General features: G+C 47.2%; 1 protein-coding gene across 2 annotated transcripts in view; it reads right to left on the reverse strand.

Moving 5' to 3' along the window:
• Positions 1-9,190: 9,190 nt before the first annotated feature.
• Positions 9,191-20,790, reverse strand: part of ABL1 (ABL proto-oncogene 1, non-receptor tyrosine kinase) — a 118,241-nt gene continuing 106,641 nt past the window's right edge. For both annotated transcript variants that reach the window (XM_081896799.1, XM_081896800.1), the window contains exons 8-11: positions 19,326-19,478; positions 18,192-18,281; positions 16,423-16,587; positions 9,191-14,315 (exon numbers count right to left, since the gene is read on the reverse strand). In XM_081896799.1, the coding sequence (XP_081752925.1) occupies positions 12,658-14,315; positions 16,423-16,587; positions 18,192-18,281; positions 19,326-19,478 (2,066 nt within the window). In that variant the 3' untranslated portion in view covers positions 9,191-12,657. The remainder of the gene's footprint in view (positions 14,316-16,422; positions 16,588-18,191; positions 18,282-19,325; positions 19,479-20,790) is intronic.

Genomic DNA, 20,790 nt, shown 5'->3' on the forward strand with positions numbered 1-20,790 from the left:
AGAAGTTTATAAACTTGGTGGTATAGCAAAAGTGGGTAGAGACAAGTTTTTCTCCCTCTCTCACAACACTAGAAATCACGGACATCCAATGGAGATGAATGTTGGAGGATTCAGGGCAGATAAAAGAAAGGAGTTTCTTCACGCACCACAGTTAAACTGTGGAACTCGCTCCCATGGGGGGGCAAACAGCCAGTAGTTTACCGGTAATTCTTTATTGACAAAGAAAGCACCAACCTACAGTAGCTCCAGAGGTGAATTAAACACACACACACTCCCCAGGCTAATGCTCTGAGCTGGATGTTGGAGCAACAGGCACAAGTAACCTGTGACTCCTTTGACATGGAAGCTGTTGCTGTGCCTGCTGCTTTCTGTCCCCACTTCAGGCACCTTCTCTGCTTCAGCTCCTGGCGTGTCCTGCCCTTCCTCACCCATCTCTGACTGCTCAGATCTCTTCCCATCCTCCAGCTCTGGCTCCTGCCTTGTAGGAGGCACAAACCCCCATAAATTGCAACCCATTTCCTCTGGATCAGCCTCTGGCCATGCTAACCCTTTCACCATTCCATAGAGCCCCACTATTCCTTAACAGCAGCTCTCCAGGGTTTCAGAGTGTTCTTCCCTAGCCCTACCCAGAGACAAGAAGGATGGAACCTGGTGCCTTTTGCATGCAAAGCAGATGTTCTGCCAACAAGCTACAGTGTTTTAACTATGATGAAGTTAAGGTTCCAGTCCTCAAGGTGTAAGAAGCTACATCATACTTTACTGGTTGCTGGAAACCACAGACAAGGAGTGCTATTGCACTCAGGTCCTGCTTGCGGGTTTCGCATTGGGCCACCGTGAGAACTGGATGCTGGACTAGATGAGACATTGATCCAATCCAGCAGGCTCTGGTTGTGTTCGTATGTACTGAATCAGAGCATTGGTCAAAGCAGGTGCTCTATTGCAGAGTTATGGTGCTGCTACACTGTTGAAATGGACATGATGATTCAAGAAAATAACCCTTGGGATAATGGGGTTGACTGCAAAGTCTGTGAGACAAACTTAGTGTACTGCCAATATTTTGGTTTTCTGTAAAACAGATTTAAAAAAGCATGAATCAGAATATCAATATATTTATCTTTGGGGCACAGAAACTGGCAAGAGCATCTACCATCATAGAATCATAGAATTGTAGAGTTGTAGGGGACCCCCCAAAGTCAGGTAGCCTAACCTCCTGCAATACAGGAATCACGGCTAAATAATCCTGTTATCCAATAATTCTCAAAGATTATGGACAGTGACTCTGAGCTTGCATTTGCAAGCTCCTTTAGTTTCCTTGGATGCAGCTCATCAGGCCCTGGAGATCTGAATTCATTTAAATTAGCTAAGTGTTCCCTCACCACTTCTTTTCCTATCTTGGGCTGCAGCTCCCTTCTTACATCCTTTAGTCTGTTGTCAGCAGGTTGGGCATTGCTTTCCTTTTGGGTGAAGAGGCAAAATAAGTGTTGAACAGTTCCACCTTCTCTCTGTCAGGGAGTAGCATTTCTGTCTTCTCCATGCACGAGATCTACTACTTGTTTGTTCTTCCTCTTGGTTTGAGCATAGCTGAAGAAACGTTTTGAAAATTATTTTTAACCTCTCTTGCAAGCCTGACCTCCTTCCTGCAGCTGTTGGCTGCTTGTATATACTCTTTGTGGTTTCCCTTTTCTTCCATTTCTTATACATGCCCTCAGATCTCAGCTCATCTGTAAGCTCCTTATGTAGCTACACCAGTTTCTTCAGATGTCCAGAACTGGACAGTACACCCAAGAAGGGTCTGTCTAAGGCAGAATACACTCATTTCCCTTGATCTTGATGCTATAGTTCTATTGATGCAGCCTAGACTTTCAGCCAGTGGAAATAGAGGAAAACAATAGAATGGGAAAAACCAGAGATCTGTTCAAGAAAATTGGAGATACGAAAGGAACATTTCATACAAAGATTACCATAGTAAAGGACAAAAGTGGTAAGGACCAAACAGAAGCAGAAGACATCAAGAAGAGGTGGCAAGAATACACAGAGAAATTATACCAGAAATATATGGATGTCTCGTACACCCCAGGTAGTGTGGTTGCTGACCTTGAGCCAGACATCCTGGAGAGTGAAGTCAAATGGGCCTTAGAAAGCACTGCAAATAACAAGGCCAGTGGAAGTGATGGTATTCCAGCTGAACTATTTAAAATTTTAAAAGATGATGCTGTTAAGGTGCTACACTCAATATGCCAGCAAGTTTGGAAAACTCAGCAGTGGCCAGAAGATTGGAGAAGATCAGTCTACATCCCAATCCCAAAGAAGGGCAGTGCCAAAGAATGCTCCAACTACCGCACAATTGCACTCATTTCACACACTAGCAAAGTTATGCTTAAAATTCTACGAGGCAGGCTTAAGCAGTACAGTGGTACCTCGGGTTACATACACTTGAGGTTATGTATGCTTCAGGTTACAGACTCCACTAACCCAGAAATAGAACCTCGGGTTAAGAACTTTGCTTCAGGATGAGAACAGAAATTTTGCTCCGGCAGCGCAGCGGCGGCAGGAGGCCCCATTAGCTAAAGTGGTGCTCCAGGTTAAGAAGAGTTTCAGATTAAGAATGGACCTCCGGAACAAATTAAGTACTTAACCCGAGGTACCACTGTATGTGGACCGAGAACTCCCAGAAATGCAAGCTGGATTTTGAAGGGGCAGAGGAACCAGAGACCAAACTGCAAACATGTACTGGATTATGGAGAAAGTAGAGAGTTCCAGAAAGACATCTACTTCTGCTTCATTGACTATGCAAAAGCCTTTGACTGTGTCGACCACAGCAAACTATGGCAAGTTCTTAAAGAAATGGGAGTGCCTGATCATCTCATCTGTCTCCAGAGAAATCTCTATGTGGGACAAGAAGCTACAGTTAGAACTGGATATGGAACAACTGATTGGTTCAAAATTGGGAAAGGAGTACGACAAGGCTGTGTATTGTCTCCCTGCTTACTTAACATATGCAGAATTCATCATGCGAAAGGCTGGGCTGGATGAATCCCAAGCCGGAATTAAGATTGCCGGAAGAAATATCAACAACCTCAGATATGCAGATGACACAACCTTGATGGCAGAAAGTGAGGAGGAATTAAAGAACCTTTTAATGAGGGTGAAAGAGGAGAGCACAAAATATGGTCTGAAGCTCAACATCAAAAAAACTAAGATCATGGCCACTGGTCCCATCACCTCCTGGTAAATAGAAGGGGAATAAATGGAGGCAGTGAGAGATTTTACTTTCTTGGGCTCCATGATCACTGCAGATGGTGACAGCAGTCACAAAATTAAAAGATGCCTGCTTCTTGGGAGAAAAGCAATGATAAACCTAGACAGCATCTTAAAAAGCAGAGACATCACCCTGCCAACAAAGGTCCGTATAGTTAAAGCTATGGTTTTCCCAGTAGTGATGTATGGAAGTGAGAGCTGGACCATAAAGAAGGCTGATCGCCAAAGAATTGATGCTTTTGAATTATGATGCTGGAGGAGACTCTTGAGAGTCCCATGGACTGCAAGAAGATCAAATGTATTCATTTTTCAGGAAATCAGCCCTGAGTGCTCACTGGAAGGACAGATCATGAAGCTGAGGCTCCAATACTTTGGCCACCTCATGAGAAGAGAAGACTCCCTGAGGAAACGCCCTGATGTTGGGAAAGATGGAGGGCACAAGGAGAAGGGGATGACAGAGGACGAGATGGTTGGAGAGTGTTCTCAAAGCTACCAGCATTAGTTTGACCAAACTGCGGGAGGCAGTGGAAGACAGGAGTGCCTGGCGTGCTCTGGTCCATGGGATCACAAAGAGTTGGACACGACTAAATGACTAAACAACAACAACAACAGACTTTCAGCCTAGTCCTGAATACCCAGAAATGGCAGAAACGGCTCTAGGAAAATATCCTGGGCCACTGAAGATCCAAGGGACAGAGTCAAGTTTCCCACCACCACTGGCTGAGACCACTGGCTGTACCCTTTTAGTCTAGAGGTGTAGTCTAGAGGTGCAAGCAGAGCGTAGGGGTATGAGGCTGCATTGGGGAGGGGGCAAAACCCTTTACAATTTTTTCTGCATCAGGGCCCCTGCCTCAAGCATCCAAAAACTACCCAATCAGCATGAATGGGGAGCTTTTTAACCAGTGGTACCTATCGGAATGAAAGGAGACAAGTCAGCCACAGAGGATGGGCTCCGAGAGTCACTCTGGAAAGGTGAGTGGAAAGAAGACTAAAATCACTAAAGGACTCTGCAATTCAGAATTTGCCACTTCACTGCAGACTGTGGGACAATATAAAGATTATGGATGGTGGGGAGAAAGTGGATATAATAATGTCCCCCATCCTTTTGGGGAAAGAGCTAAGTTTTCAGTAGGAACAAAGGAAGTGATAGTATGATATAGGCACAGGATTTTCTGTTAAATCTCTATCTTGAGCTTATCTGCATGGATTTTTTCCTAACTCCTGTTTTGCTCCTTGCTCTCAATGAGTTGTTTGTTACCAGCTCTGCTAAAAGTGCAAACAATTATCATATATTATGTGTGTTATTATACGCCTCTCCACTTGAGGCTTCCTAAAGGAACCAGCGCATAAAATGTATATACACACAACAATGCAAATAACTTATGTGTTTGTGTTCTTATAAAACTGTGGCAGAAATATAGTACTGGATTGAGGCTGGACTCTTTTAGATGCATTATAAATATAATAGACATACTTTAGCATCCCATTTGGCATATAATTAGTCAGGCAATGCATGAATGGCTTAGACGTAAGCCGACACTCAATGAAAAAGGCGGTCCAATGCAGGCGAAGCCAAAGTCTGTGCCTGAATCCATTTAAAGGACATACATAGTTAAACCAGATGGAACTTGCTCCCGCAGGAGGCATTGACAGCAAACAGCTTGGATGGATGGCTTTAAAAGAAGATCTGTTGATGGCTACTAGCCCCAACAGCTAGGCCAAGCCTCCACAATCCAAGACGGTAAATGCTTCTGATTATCAGTAGCTGGAAAACACTGGAGGGGACTGCACTGTTGTGCTCAGGTCCTGCTTGTGGCCTTCCCTTTGGAACATCTGGTTGGCCACTTTGAGGATGCTGGACTAGATGGGCCATTGGCCTGATTCAGCAGCCAGGCTCTCCTGTTTTCCCTCCACTGTGGGAGGCAATATGCCTCTGAATACTAGGTGCTGGGATCCACAAGCGGGGAGAGTGTTGCTGTTGCTCTGAGGTCCCATTTACAGGCTTTCCACAGAGGCATCTTGTCAGCCACTATGAGAACAGGATGCTGGACCAGATGGGGCACTGGCCCAATAGCAACTGCCATCTACATTTTGCAACCCTGTCCAAATGACCGCAGGTTTCAGCCGCACCTCCAAACATATTAAGTGAGGTAGGAGAGCTTCTTCGGCCCAAGGTCCATGTTCCCTTCTAGGCAACCTTCTGAAGGTCGTGTGTCGGGGTGGATGGGACCAGCAGCAAAAGTGGGCACGGTATAAAATGTTTGCTTACACAAACCCATCCAGGCAAGCAAGGTGCATGATCAGGGATCAGGGTTAAACGACACATTGCATGCAGGCAAAAACTCTCTAGAAAGGTGCAAAGCAGGATCAATTAGAGATATGGCCTGGGAAGAACGGGCATGGCTGTGGAGTGAGTCCCAAAGGCCTGGCAGAGAGGCCTGGAGGTTTGCATTAGTCCTTGGGCCTCAGATTTCTCCTCACCTGTCTTTTAAAGACAGCATTCAGGGTTGGAAGCTTCAGAGAACCCAGCTTGAGATTCTCTTCACAGAGACAGCCCCACAAATTTAAACACTCTCCTTGCCACTTTTGGTCCAATATCAGATTATCATAATGTGAAGGGTGTGAAGGGGACACCATCCATCACTTCCAAGGTAGGCCAGCAAAGCAGGAATTAAGTCTCAGGTCAAGCTGAGCAAAAGGAGGGCAGGGAGCTAAAAAAACAAAAAATCTGCAGAAGTATCGTACCGGGGGGGGGGGGAACCCATAGAAAGGGCAGTGAAAAATAAAAATAAACCACCCTTCTTCACGCATGGATCCAAGAGCCAAACTTAGCTTCAAGGAGAGAGGGTTCTCACGCAGGTGGAAGAAGATCTGCCAGGGGAATAGAAACCAGGGAGGGAAATTCTGCTGGCTCAGTTACTTTTGTCAATTTCAGATCATATTTTCTGGGTAGGAAAAAAGCAACACAACAACAACAACAACCCTTCTCTCTGTCATCCCCCCTCCACCAACCTTCGACTCCCCCCTCCCCCAGTGATGAAAGAAGTTTGCCAAAAAGAAAAGCGAGGGCACAGGGGCTCGGCTGACCCAGCAGATGTAAAGCTGTGCTCCCACAAAGAACATACATCTATGAACACAATAAAAGTCCTGCTGGATCAGACCAGTGGCCTGCCTAATACAACCACCAGCTTGTACCCCACCGTCTGGTATCCAGAGGTAGTTTCCCTGGGTGAGGAGGTTCTATTGCAGTAGACCTCCATATGGAGAGTCCTGCTGGACCCATCTAGTCAAGCATCCAGTTCTCACGGTGGCCAACCAGATGCCTGAGGAAAACTCTCGAGCAGGAGCTGAGCACAAGAGCACTCTCTCCTCCTTCAGTTTCCAGTATCTGGTATTCAGTAGTAAAGACCCCCCAATGAAACCCAATAGCGAGCCACTGCCAGTCAGATGGGCCAATTGTCTGACTTGGTAGAAGTAAGTTTTCTATGCTTCTGTTTAAATGAACCCTTTATCTGGATCCATGAGGACTAGAATCTTACTTTTTTACAGGGAAGTGCTGAAACAGTGTTTGAGCCCTTGCTTTGTATGTAGAAGCGCCAACGTTCAATCCTGGCATCTCCAGGTTGATTTGGGAATGTCCCATCTAAAACTCTGGAGAGCTGCTGCCAGTCAATGCAGACAGTACTGAGTTAGATAGGCTGGCTCAGTTTAAAGCAGATTCTTGGCTTCCTTTCCACATCTCAGTGATATGCTGAAGATGTTTCCCAAGGCTACTACACACTGTGCAACCTTTTACCATCTATGTAACAACAGCAGCAGCAATAAAAATCCTGCCCTCCCCCCCCAGAAACCCCAGATAATGTTTTTTTTCCCACTCTCTCTTTTTCTTAAGTTTTCCAGCCAAGCTGCCGCTGAAAAAGGGAGGGCCAGCATTCAAGGCTGGCCCTGACAGCAAACATTACCATTTCAACTACGTACTTCACAAAGCAAGCAAGCTGCTATCCTCTGCACTCCCACCCCCCAGCCAGGGCGCTCTCTCTCGCTCTTGCTCAGGCTCAATAACCCTGAAAATTGGAGCTATCAAACTGTTAAATGCATCGATCTGTTAAATCAACTCCCACCGTATTAGGCTAAGTTTAGGCTTCAACCCAATTGCCACCACTTTCGTCCAACCCACCACTCCCAGCTTGATGCGCTTAGCTCCTTTGGGGAACCCTCCCTCCCTCCCAGATGCAGCTGGATAAAACACACGGCAGAAACTCAAATGCCTTCCCTCAAATGCCAAAGATCACCTGAAAAGCTCACACTAGGAATCAGCTGAACTCCCTTCTCTCTCTCTCCCCCAACCAGCCCAGGAAGTTCCCACCTGCCAGAGCCAATGAAGCACTGAGCTAAAACTGGTCAACGGCTGTTAAATTCTCCCTGCCGGCCTTATATGCCAGCGATATAAAAATGAAAATCATGCTCAGCTTCCCATCTCTTGAAGGGGCACAGACATAAGAACCTAAGTAGAGCCCAATGGCCCATCTTAGGCCAGCAAGCACTGTTCTCACAGTGACCAAACAGATGCCCCAAGGGGAAGTCTACAAGCAGGACTCAAGCACAAGAGCACTCAACCCCTCTTGTGGTTTTCCAGCAGCTGATATTCAGAAACAATGCGGCCTCTGACCATGGAGGTAGAGCATACCCATCATGGCCAGTAGCCATGGATAGCCTCCTCCTCCTCCATGAATATGTCCAATTATATTTTAAAGCCATTCAAGTTGGAGCCCATCACTGCCTCTTGTGGGAGTGAGTTCCACAGTAATTATACATTGAGCTGTGTGAAAAAGTCCTGAATCTTCCAACACCCAGTTTCACTGGACGTCCCCGTTCTAGTGTTAGACCAGTTTTCAATTGGTTTTCCAAATCAAAACCAGTTTACGATCAGCTGCAGGGTGGGCCCTGAAAACACACATCTCAGATGTCAAAGGCCAGGGTAAAGAGGTGCATTTTCAGCATTTGTCAAAAGCTGTATAGCGAAGGTGGTGACATACCATTGTGGGGAGCAAGTTGCACAGCTTAGGGGTGCCACAAAGAAGACCCTCTCCTGGGATCCCACCACCCCAAATCCATGAAGGTGATGAAACTACCAAGAGGGCCCCTTCTCTGACGATTTTCAAGCCAGGGAAGGGACAGTAGAGAAAGAGGCAGTCTTTCAAATATTTGGGACCTAAGCTATTTAGGGCTTTAAACAATAGTGTGTGTCTGGAATTGGGCTTGGCTGGCAACCAATACAGCTGAGATCTGAAGGGAACCCCAGCCAGCAATGTGGGTGCTGCATTTTGGACTAGTTGACATTTCCATCTTCAAGGGTAGCCCCACAGAGTACGCACCACAACAATCCAGTCCAAAAGTTACCAGAGCATGGAGGACCATGGCCAAGTTTTCCCTGTCCAATATAGCCTATTGTTCAAGGGCAGAGTTGCATTTGTTGCCACCCCTTCACACACTTTTGCCTCTGGCCCTCCTCATCCCTGGAATGCTGCTCATGATGGATTGTGGTCCATGGCCTAAGGGGGGTTCCCAACTCCTGAGAGATTCTTATGCTTGCCCCAGAATTAGATATAGGGTTACCAAAGCTCTAGCATTGCCCTTCTCACTGATGCACTAGCTTTCTATGTGTGAGAATTTCTTTCTGGGGAGGAGCTTCACCACATCTTGAGACCTGTTTAGTCTATCCAAAAAAGGTCAATTTTGTGTGTGTGGACTTCTGAGCAGGTAGAAGGCTCCCCTCCCCAGAAATTCAGAGAGATAAAAGTGCTGCTTCCATGCTGGATCCCACAATGAGGCTGTGAAGCATACCGTCAGGTGTTGAAGGGTGTCAACCTTCCTATCCATCTGAAACCGGAGAGAGTTTGACTTCATTTGACAGGGAAGAAAATACTCCTCCTTTCTTTGACATCAATTTATTTTTTAAAAAATGCTAAGGAAGAAAAATCTGGAATTATTTAAAAAACAAACACAAAGCCAAAGATAGAGAGAAAAAGCCATTTACGGGGGGGGGGAGGTATCCTCCAGCCCCTACCCCCGCATTCTGAACTGGACAATCATCAGCTGAAGGAGGAAAACTACAAAGTCCCGCAAGTATTACTGCATGGGTGGGTGGGGGTGCAAAGAGAGACACAGCTATTCACATGTTGTAAAACGAAACAGACAGAAAGACCTACAAAAACTGTGTGTAATATTGAGTTACAAACATATATCTATAGTGGCAACAAGAGATTATCCACAAAAACGAAATTGGTACCCTCTGGAAACAGTAGAGCCCAACTGGAAAAGAGAGATCGTTTTCTGGGTGTGTATGTGAGTGTTTAGGGGTGCAAGTCTTTTTTTGGTCTACTGTTTGTTTTTTGTCATGCACATCTGGGTCCACAAAGGCAGCTGGCAGTGGTGCATGTACATCCCCATATTTATTGTCATGTACAAAAAAAAATGTTATGACTATGTTGCAAAGCGGTGTGCGAGTGGGTTTTGTGGGTGGAGTGAAGAGGAAAGAGTCTCAGAAATGTCACAGCGACATAACCAACGTATAAAAAAGGAAATTGTAGCATCATAGAATTGGTAGGGTCATCTAGTCCAACCCTCTGCAATGCAGGAATCACAGCTAAAGAACCCTCAAAGAGGAAGGCAGCAATGTAATTTAAAAGTGGTTAGTGCTGAAGACACATAGAGAGGATAAGGACAGCGCGAGGCCAAAGAAGAAAAGGAAGGGGTGAATGATAATCAGTTTTGGTTTCCTTGAGCCTCGCTTTTTAAAAAATCAAGTGGCGGTAAATTGCAGTTAACAGGGTGAAGTAGCATTGAGCTGATAAAAAAAAATAATAATTGCCAAGGGGACAGTAGGTGGGATTGAAACCTCCTGGGCAGTAAAGTGACAGTAGACTGGTGAGCAGGTGATGGGACAAGGCTTTGGGAAGCCAGCAAGACAGGGGAGCTAATCGCTTTGCAAAAGGGCAGGGGGTTAGTAATGCTCTTGGATTAGGAGATTCTGTCAACAAATGTCTCATTGGATAAAACTGCTCCTGGCTCTTAGAACCCTCTGTGCAGATGGGATCAAATGCTCCCCTGTGCATGTCTGTTTATCTAAGAACATAAGAGCCTGCTGGATCAGGCCAATGACCCATCTCGCCCAGAATCCTGTTCTCACAGTGGCTAACCAGATGCCCGCAGGAAACAGGCAAACAGCACTCTCCCCTCCCAAGAGTTCCAGCAACTGGAAATCAGAAGCATTACTGCCTCCGACTATGGAAGCAGAGCTTAGCCACCATGGCAAGTAGCCATCAATAGCCTTCTGCTCCCTGAATTTGTCCACTCCTCTTTTAAAGCCATCCAAGTCTATCTTATCTACATATCTATCTATTTAATTGAGGATGAGGGATCCTACAGAGACAAAGACAGCATGTGACATGCCTTCTTCCTGCACACTTCTTCCTGACACACCTAGTTTGGCATCTGCAGGGAATTACCTTTTGCATTTAATCATCTAATCCCCTCTTGGCACTTGTTAGGAGTGGTGCTACTGTAAGATGAGCCTTTGTCAAGAGGGGTTTATGAACACAAAGGATTGCAGTTCATTTTCATTAAATCAAGAGTCAGTGGTTGTGTGCCCTTACAGATGTTATTGGACTACAACTTCCAAAATCCCTGACAAGGGGCCAGGCATCCAACAAGAACTAGTTGCCAGTCCCTCATTGTTGGGCTCACAGCTCACAGCTCCCTTCCCCACTGGACTGTTGGCCATGCTGGCCGCTGAGAACTGGGAGTTTCAACAGGATCCAGAAGGCCACAGGTTTCCTATCCATGCCCTGAACAAAGTGCTTTGTAGTCCAAATATGAAAGCACAAAGTTAATCTACAGTGGGAATGACTGCAGCTTGTTTCAGGAAGAAAATTAGGATAAAGGGAGGATAAAATTCTCTTCTGCCTCTGGTTAAATACTGATAGTAAGCCCCACTTCTATGAAAATTAACAAATTTCTGAAAACCCACCAAAAGTGTTTCTTTGCAGGACAGTGCTACATAATTATTTTTTGAGGGGGAGAGATTTACAGCTCCCATTTTAATTTCTAGTCAGATGCTAGCAATTCACCACCAGCATACATTTAGGGAGGTTTCTGCTTTAACTGATGCCCTGGTTGAATCATGCCATTTTCGAAATAATTTTGGCTAGGCTGTTTACTGGAGAGATGGGAATGCAGTGGTGGTGGTGTTTTTCACCACCAGAACAGGTCTAAGGTAAGGTAAGGTAAGGTAAGGGACCCCTCGACAGTGGATACAGGTAGTGGTGAGAACATGGGGGCAAAGGGACATAATAATTGCTCAGGTTCTCCTGGCGAGACAGGGCTTTTGCATCATTGCCAATATCTCCTCCTCCCTCTGTCCCCTTCGCTAGCTAGTTCCAAACTGGAAAAAACAGAGATCTGGTGCACATGTCAGGGAAGTGGAGAAGGGCAGGTATGGAATAAAACACCATACAGGGGAGAAGAGGAGGAAGGAACTTGAAGACACCTCCTCCATACACCTTTTGGCCAGGAAAACTGGTCCAGGTAGCAGAGTCCATCAAGCACAGCCTTGTACAGGTTAGTCCAAAAGAAACGAAACATTAAACAGGAATAAAAGGAAATGATGCCAGGCTCAACACTCTTCAGCCATTTCCCCTTAAGGCGAGAACTCCACAGATAAGAGGATTTCGAGACAGCAGGGAATCTGGGTTAGAAAAGGGAGAGGGGGAGAGAGATGTGGATGGGTGGACCATCTCTCAATGAGTCTCTGGTTCAGGGGCTAGCCTTGCAAAGAACAGGCAGCTTTGTGCCCACACCCGATAGGCCAGGGTGGTTCAAGGTGAGGCAGAGGGTTTTGAGAGCCCTTAAAGGTGACACAGAGGGAGGGAGGGAGGGAGGTAGAAACCCTCAGAGGATCCTGTGTAACCCCTGGCTAAAATTGAGGAGAGCTGTTCTTGCACACTTTTTGTGTCTGCTTGTGTATTGACTTCTTTCCATCACAGGACCCCAGGTGGTGCACCTTTGTATCTCCTGGGAAGCCTCCTTTTCCGGCAGTGACCAAATCCAGACCTGCTTCACTTCAGTGAGCTTCATAACCTCACACACCCCTTGAATTGTATTTCCTGGGACCCACTGGTTTCAGTTGGGTCAAGCGCAGAAGACATCACCCTGTGTTAGTTAATATGTGTGACGATTTTGGGACTGTTTTGTTCTGCCCCAGGCCACAAAATGCCTTGGCCAGTCCCAACTGATGCCCTCCACCCCCACCCATGCCACCCCACCCCCAAGTCCTGCATCTGTACTCAGCTGTGCAGCAACCCATCATCTTCCCCAGTTACAGGTATTCAGTGGCTTCTGCTACCTCTGGACGATGTCACTAATTTCCTTCACAGAACTGAGCAGCTTGCTAAAGTCCTGGGTGGCAGAGGGGCCCCCGGTGGCTGCAGTAGGGCAGATCTGGAGTTCCCGGAGGCTGTTCTCCAGCTTGTTGATGGCTTCCCGGAATGTGAACTTCCGCATCTGCTGAATGGAGTCCACGTAGCTGACACAGAAAGTGTAGAGATTCTTGCCTGCCTCCAGGACGGCGCTGTGGCTCACCATCTGCTCAGAGTTCTTGCTGATGGCCGTCCGCAGAGCCTCAGAGCTCTCCAGGACCATCCCCTTGGTGACGGCACCACTGGCGATCTTCTCTGGGGGCTGGCGGGTCTTTCGCAGGGAGACACGAGTGGAGATGAGGGGGATGAAGGCCGTAGAGGGAGGCTGGTCAACACTTGGGGCAGATGAGGGAGAAGTAGTGGAGGAGGCGGAGGCTGCCATCAGCAGCAGTTTTGTGGAGGATGGGGGCTTTGGTACAGAGGAGATCGCAGGCTTTTTCATCCCCTCTGCTAACAGACTGGACTTGAGGGGCTCAATGCTCGAGGAGTCTGTGGCCTGAGTTGGCTGCTTGCCCTTTGGCATGGGTGTATCCTCGTGTCCTGGGCTAAGACCCCCCTTGCTGCTTTTCCCTATGGAAAAAGATGAGGAGGAGAGTGGAGGGGGCGGGGCTGGTTTCAACTTGGAGAGCTTCCCCTTGTCTTTCTCAGAAGGCTGTTTTGCCTTCCTCAGCCGGGGCTCTTCAGCAGGAGCTTTGCTGAGGAAGATGCCAGCTTTGGCAGAGGGGCTCTGCTCTGCTCCCAACCCACCTCCTAAGGCACTGGATTTCATGCCTTCCTCTTTGTGAGGAAGACTGGCGGGAGGCACAAGCTGCTGCCTCCGGATAAGTTTCGGCGTCAGTGTGGGTGGGCTGGAACCCGGGCTGGACTCAGCATCTCTGAAGACGTCTTCAGGCGCCTCATCGCTCTTCTTGAGCAGCCGAGGAGGTGGGGTCACTGTCCCCCGGGTGACCACGTCTGTCTTTGCCTCATTGGCCCTCTTCCGAGGCAGGGCAGGCTTCTCACTCTTGTGCCCCCCAAAGGTGGACGAGTTGAACTGACGCCCTGTGGATTGCAGGTTCCGGGGCAGGGTGACAGACTTCCACTCTGTGTCCTTGGTCCCATGGGGCACGCAGGAGGCCGAGCACGATCGCAGGAAGCGCTTGCTGGCAGAGTTCAAGCTGTTTTCTTCCTCACTGGCCCCTGGCCGGCTATTGGTGGCAGGGCCAGATTTTTTCCAGGGGTTGGGCGACAGCAACCCTGAGTTCCCAGACACAGTCCCATTCGTGACTCCAGCCTCGCTGATGGCACCTTGGAACCTGGAGCGGTCCTCGGTGTCTGCCAGAGCAGCCCCGTTGCTGCCCTCCTTGCCCTCTTCCTCACCCCCTCCCTTGCGGTCCAGGTGGGCGTCCGCCTCCCGGAAGGAGCTGCTCCGCTTGGGCGGGGTGGGGGCCATCTTCTTCTTCTTCTTGATGAGGGCGCTGAAGAGGTTGGTCTTCTTGTCCTTCGGGAGCAAGCGGTCATCCTCACTCAAGCCCCCGTCTGCAGGGCCCCTCTCCTTCCGCAGCAGCAAGGGGGACACTGCTGGCTCGTGGTCTGTAGGATCTGCAGAGCAGGAAAAATAGAAAGTCAAGAATTAGACAGCACTTGCTTAACCGGCAAACCAATCTCCTCGCCTTATGGGCCTGTCTGGAGGTTGATTTGAAATGTGGCAGGCATAAGTTACACTGCTATAATAATAAGACCTGGTATTTATTCTAAGCTCTCAAAGTGCTTCACATGAATTATGTCAGTAACTCTTATAAGGTACAGCAGCATGATTATCCCGCGCCATGCTGCAGATTTGTTTGGCGGGGGGCGGGCAGAGAGCAGCTTATCTAAGGACACCAAATGACTTCTCAGCTTGTTCTCTTAAGTAGCTACTTTTAAAGATTTACTACTGTGAGACGCAGTGACGACCACTGAGTTTAAGAGCGGATCAGGCACGTTCATGGAGGAATGGGAAGGTTTATTTATCAGCAGCTGTTAGCCATGATAGTTAGGTGCAGCCTCTCTGTTTGGAGGCAGTTTATCTGAGAGCTGCTGCGAAGCAACATGCCAGTGCCCTTGCGTCGTGCACATGGTCAGAGGCATCTAGTTATCTGATGCTGGAATAGAGGATAGTGGACAGGTTTGGAGTCTGAAGAACCAGCATGGCCCTTCTTAGGTTCTCACTCCAGTAACTTGCAACAGAAATCTCTGGGCTGTAGGCCAATTTGAATAGGCTTTCTGGAGCTGGGTGGCCATTTGTGTGTACCTGCCTCTTAATCTCAAGTGTCAAACTGCAAACTTAGCTCAGCAATACAGCACCTGCTATGTATGTGGAAAGTCTCAGGTTCAATCCCTGGCAGTGTCTCCAGGTAGGGCTAGGAAAGACCAGCTGCCTCAAACCCTGGAGAGCCACTGCCGGTCACTGTAGACCATACTGAGCATGATAGAACAATGCTCTGTGTATGAGGCAGCTTCCTATGCCCCTATTTAATTCAGAACCACGAGGAATGAAATCTTTCTTTATCATTAAGACATGGAACCACAGATCAGTGGCAGGGCACCTGCTTCACATGCAGGAGGTCCCAGGTTCAATTCCCAGTTAGGACTGGGAAATACACTTGTGATCAACCAGATGCCCTATGGGAAGCCCACAAGCAAGATCTCAGCATACCAGTGTCACCAGGGACACTTGGGATTCCAAACAACTGGCACCAGGGGGCATAGTGCCTCCAAGAGCGAAGGCAAACCATCCTTGCTGGATCAGACCAGCAGCCCATCCAACCCCAGAAGCAGGGCTGGAAGGCCCATGCCATTGCCTCACCAGCAAATGGCACTTCCAGGTACATATCTCTTAGACATGGAGGATCTTTCCCAAATACCACAGCTAATAAGAACACAAGGAGCCTGGCTGGTGGATCAGAGTAAAAGGGGCCCAATTTAGTGCAGCAGCCGGAGACTGTAAGTGACCCCCCCCTCCATAGCAGCTGGATTTCACTGGCAGAGAGAGGCCTGGCCAGATTGCTTGAGAGCACACCTGGGCTCAATCTACCAGGGTAGTAGGAGCTATATCAAGGCCTGGTCCAATGGGGGCAGGGGCGCCCCAAGCAGCAGCAGCTGCTTCAGAGGTAAGCAAGGGCAAGGGCTACCCCCTTAACGCCACTTCTCTGGGGATGGCCTTGCCCTCATTATTTAAGATGTTTTAAATTAACTGGTTTTGAACTTGGATGTGTTTTTAATTTGAGAGTCACCCACCCTTTGGAATCATTTTTTTTAAACTCCTGTTTTTAACTTTGTCTGTTGTCAATAATTTTAATGTTTGCTTAATATTATTTGTGCAAAGTGCTTAGGAGTTCCATGTACAATCAAGTGGCATATAAATTTTGTTAATTTGTTTAACAATTATTATTATTTTTTTAAATGTTAAAATCCAGATTGTGCCCTGGTCTGGTATGAGCATACTTCTCAAAAAATCCTCATAATGCTATACAAAACAACCACATCCATATTTTATCTCTTTTTCATAAACACACACACATCAAATCTAGGAAGGAGCAACCCCAATGGTGCACTGGAGTCCTGACCCAGCTGCTTTGTGTGCTGCAGGCTGCCTCAAGCCTCTTCAAGGTGCCTCAAGTGTCCTGAAGGCACCCTGAGTCGCCTTGCTACCAGAGCTAGGACATACCGCATTCCCCTGGCCCTTTGGTGGGTCCCGCCTCCAAGCTCTCATTGGCTTCTTTGCATTCAGCTCCTCTTCTGGATGTCCTTGTCTTTGTTGGCAGTTCTGGAGCTTGTAGTAAGGTGCTCACAACGCTTCTCATTCCTTTCTTCCCCAATTCTTTCTCCACCTCTGGAAAACACAAGGATGGGGTGGGGAGCAGGGGGAGAGAGAGCAACGAGTCAACAGGCACTAACCAGAGTTAGCAACTGACAGAAATTAAGTCTTTACTGCAGTGCAGGCCATTCTATTAGGACAAGTGGGGCACCACCCCACCAACCCCAGCCTTCCTTGAAACCAACTCAGGGGGCAGCCCTGCCCATCAGCTTCCTTATTAAGTCTTGCTACTGCCCCTTGTAAAGCTCAGCAGGGAGAAGGAGGATGGGGACAACAACAACAACAATAATAATAATTTTATTATTTATACCCCGCCCTCCCCAGCCAAGGCCGGGCTCAGAGCGGCTTACAAGCAATAATAAAAACAAGCTGAATGATTACAACTTAAAAACAAAAATAAAATACAACATTAAAATAATGGAACATTAAAATATTAAAATGTAGCCTCATCGCAGGAGGAGAAGGAAAAGAAAAAAAAAAAGAGGGAGGGAATCAAACTGGCTCCAAGCCAAAGGCCAGGTGGAACAACTCTGTCTTACAGGCCCTGCGGAAAGAAATCAGATCCTGCAGGGCCCTGGTCTCATGAGGCAGAGCGTTCCACCAGGCCGGAGCCAGAGTTGAGAAGGCCCTGGCTCTGGTTGAGGCTAATCTAACTTCCTTAGGGCCCGGGACCACTAGGGTGTTGCTATTTATGGACCTTGAGGGACTCAGGTCAAGTTGGGACTCAGCTAGACTAGTAAAGGAAAAGCGATTTGAATGTGTTGTATATGCAATATAACATTGTGCCACCAGATGGTGATGTGGAGTCCTGGTTTTCTCTGCCTGTTTTCCCTGTTTAAATTTACAGCACTTTAAACGGAAACGCTTCTTCGATGTGTCTAGATCCAGCCTTGGTTGGCTCTGCTTACTAGGTGCATGGGGAGGGAAAGCTCTAGGGCAGTGTTTCTCAACCTGTGGGTCCCCAGATGTTGTTGGACTACAACTCCCATCATTCCTAGCCAGCATGACCAGTGGTCAGGGATGATGGGAGTTGTAGTCCAACAACATCCAACCCACAGGTTGAGAACCACTGCTCTAGGGGGTTAATGTGGGGAATAGCAAAGGGTTGGAGAGGAGAGAGAGTTGGGGACACAGTCCCTAGTATCTGTGTGTGTGTGTGTGTGTGTTTGTTTGTGTTGGCTACTAGTCCATTTTGGGTGCTAGTCTTTAGTTTCTTTTAAAATTGTTTTTATTAAAGATTTTCTTGGGTTACAAAAGTATCTACATAAACTCTATTTTCAGATGGGGGAAAGTAAAATTAGATTCTTTTACTTAGTGTATATGTGAGGTTTTTATGTCAGCATCACTTGGGTAGGTTCTTTCTATTCATTTATTAGTTTTCATTGGTGCTGAGAGCATGGTTGGTTGCCTTCAGTTGACTGCAGTGGGTTTTGTCTGCCTGAGTTTCTGGACCCAGAACTGTTGGTGGCCCCCTACCCTGACTTATCAAAAGAAGATTTCCACTACATCTCCAAAAATAAAATAAAATGCGTGGGGTTATGCAGATGAAGCAATCATGCAGAAAACAAAGCACTTATCTCGCCTCCCACAGAGCGAGAATTATCCGTGATGGCACCTACCATCAGAAATGCTGGATTCCTGAAACATAGTTTCAAACGCTTGGTGGATTTCTGCAAAGGAAGGCCTATCGGATGGGCTCCACTGCCAGCCTGAAAAGTAGGAAAGGAAGGGCGGAATGTTAGCGTTTTTGTGAAATACCTTCAAAACATGTGCAAACCCACTCTCTCTACCACAGGGACGCGGACTTATAAAAAATATTGGGGGGGCCCGGGAAAGCTCATGAATAATAAATAAGCTCATGAATATGCAAATAAAGTGGCGCCGCCTCCTCGTGAGCGAATAGGGGAGAGCGTGCTGCGCCTATTAAGCAGCTCCAAAGGAAACTGGGTGGAGCTTTTGCTCGGGAGGGAGGGCAGGAGGCATGCAGCCCGCCCCTCCCTGTGCATTTTGGGCTGGGGGAGGGGCGGCGATGGCGCTCTGCTGGAGGGGCGCCGGAGATTATTGGGGGGGCGGAGCCCCCCCAAACGAATTTTTGAGGGGGCTCGGGCCCCCTCAAGCCCCATGGAGTCGGCGCCTATGCTCTACCATGCAGTTTCTTCCCATTCTCACAAGTTAAGAGCTCTTTGGGAGGAGAAGCCAAACTCCCTGATGGGTGAGAAGGTGCACTTCCTTGAGTTCTCCCTCCTAGCCATAAGGGTGAAGCGATAGGGGCTACCAGCCTAACCTACCTCACAGGGTCACTGTGAGAATTAAATGAGGACCTGGGAGACTGGGATTCAAATCCCACACTTGGCAATGGAGCTCAATGGGTGAGCTTGGGCCAGGCATCGTCTCTCGGCCTAACCTATGCCACAGATTATGTTCTGCAGATTAAATGAGGAGTGGGGGCCAGACCATGTACACCACCTCGAGCTCCTTGGGGAAAAAGGTGGGATGTAAATGCGATAAATAAAATAAACAAGAACATAAGGAGTGTAACTAAAGCCAGGTGAAACAATGCAATGGTTTCATCTTCATTTGGAATAACAATTAACTCACATTTCTCAAGGGGACACCTGGGCCTGTCATCTATCAGCTTGTTCTTACTAGGGTCAGTAAGGGCAGAAGACCAGATGAAGAGCAGCTCCCTGCTTCTCTGTGACTGCAGCCGACCCCAGCAACCCACTAAGATGTAGAAGTAAGTAAAACCTTACATGCTCTCATGAGCTCATAGACTTTCTCCGGACAGCCCTCAGGTCGTTCCATTCGGTAGTCCTTCTCCAGGAGTTCATAGACCTGAGATAGGTCGATCCCAGGGTAGGGAGACATCCCATACGTTGCAATTTCCCAAAGCAAGACACCAAAGGCTACAGGGGAAGAGGAAGTCAGTAAGACATTTTCAATGTACTGATACTTTAAATGGGAGGTTATGGCAAAGGTGGGAACACATATAAACAACAACAACAGGTTGTATCTACCTTCTGTTCAGAGTAGACCCACTGAAATTAATGGACCCAAATTAATCCCATCAGTTTTAAAGGGTCTACTCTAAGTAGGATTAACATTCGGCTGACAAAGCCCAGTGTGATTTTAAGGCATGTATCATTGTAGCCAATTCTACTCAAAGCAGACCCATGTGGTGTAGTAGTTAAGAGTGTCAGACTAGGACCAGGATTCAAATCCCCACTTAACCATGTAGTTCACTGGGTGTGACCTTGGGCCAGTCTCTGCCTCTTAGCCACATCTACCTCACAGGGTTGTTGTGGTGATTAAATGGAGCAGAAGAACCATATGTGCCACCTTGAGCTCATTGGAGAGAAAGGTGGGATATAAATGAAATAAAAATAATTATTAGTCACACCCATCAATTTCAATGGGTCTACTCTAAGTAGGATTGACATTTGGGGGGGAAACCAATGTAATTTTAAGACACATACAGGTGTAGCCAACTAAATTCTACTTCAAGCAGACCCAATGAAATGAGTTACGCCCAACAATTTCAATGGGTCTACTCTGAGTTAGGGCTAACATGGCATACCACACGTAATTTTAACATGCAATTATATTGTGTTGAACTATTGCTTTTATTCATTCATTCATTCAATTTCTTTGCCAAGAAAAAAAATAAGCATTGCCTCAATAAATACAGGGACTAGAGCTATGGTGTGTGTTTCACACTTAGCTTGTCTGTTAATCATGCAATGCACATACCCAAACCAGGTCCGTGCACGGCAAGGAAAAGTCTAGGAGAAGTAACCACCAGGGCTAGTTAAACCAAAACAAATCTCTCCAAAATGATTGCTGAGGTAAAGAGGCCATCTAAAGTATCCCTGGTTTGGACTTAATAAGCAAAAGGAAGGGGGCATCCAAAGCATATTCAAATGTGCAAGCTGCTGATTTCGTCTATATTTTGATGCGTTTTAGGTCAATCTGATTTACAATGTTTGATTTTATTGATGCTTTTAATGAATAGTTCACATATAATTGTATGTAAATTGCTCAGAGGGTTGTTGTCGTTGTCAATAGATTGATATATAAACCTCAATTGAGATACTTTGCTCGCAGAGCATCCCTGCCCAAATCTCTGGCACCCTCCAGGTGAAGGGTCCTCTGGGGAAAGGTGAAGATTATCCGCTGGTGGTAACACAGAGGCAGGCTGCTTCACTGGAGGCCACAGTC

Source organism: Podarcis melisellensis (assembly GCF_964234715.1).
Source record: "Podarcis melisellensis genome assembly, chromosome: Z".
Classification (NCBI taxonomy): domain Eukaryota; kingdom Metazoa; phylum Chordata; class Lepidosauria; order Squamata; family Lacertidae; genus Podarcis; species Podarcis melisellensis.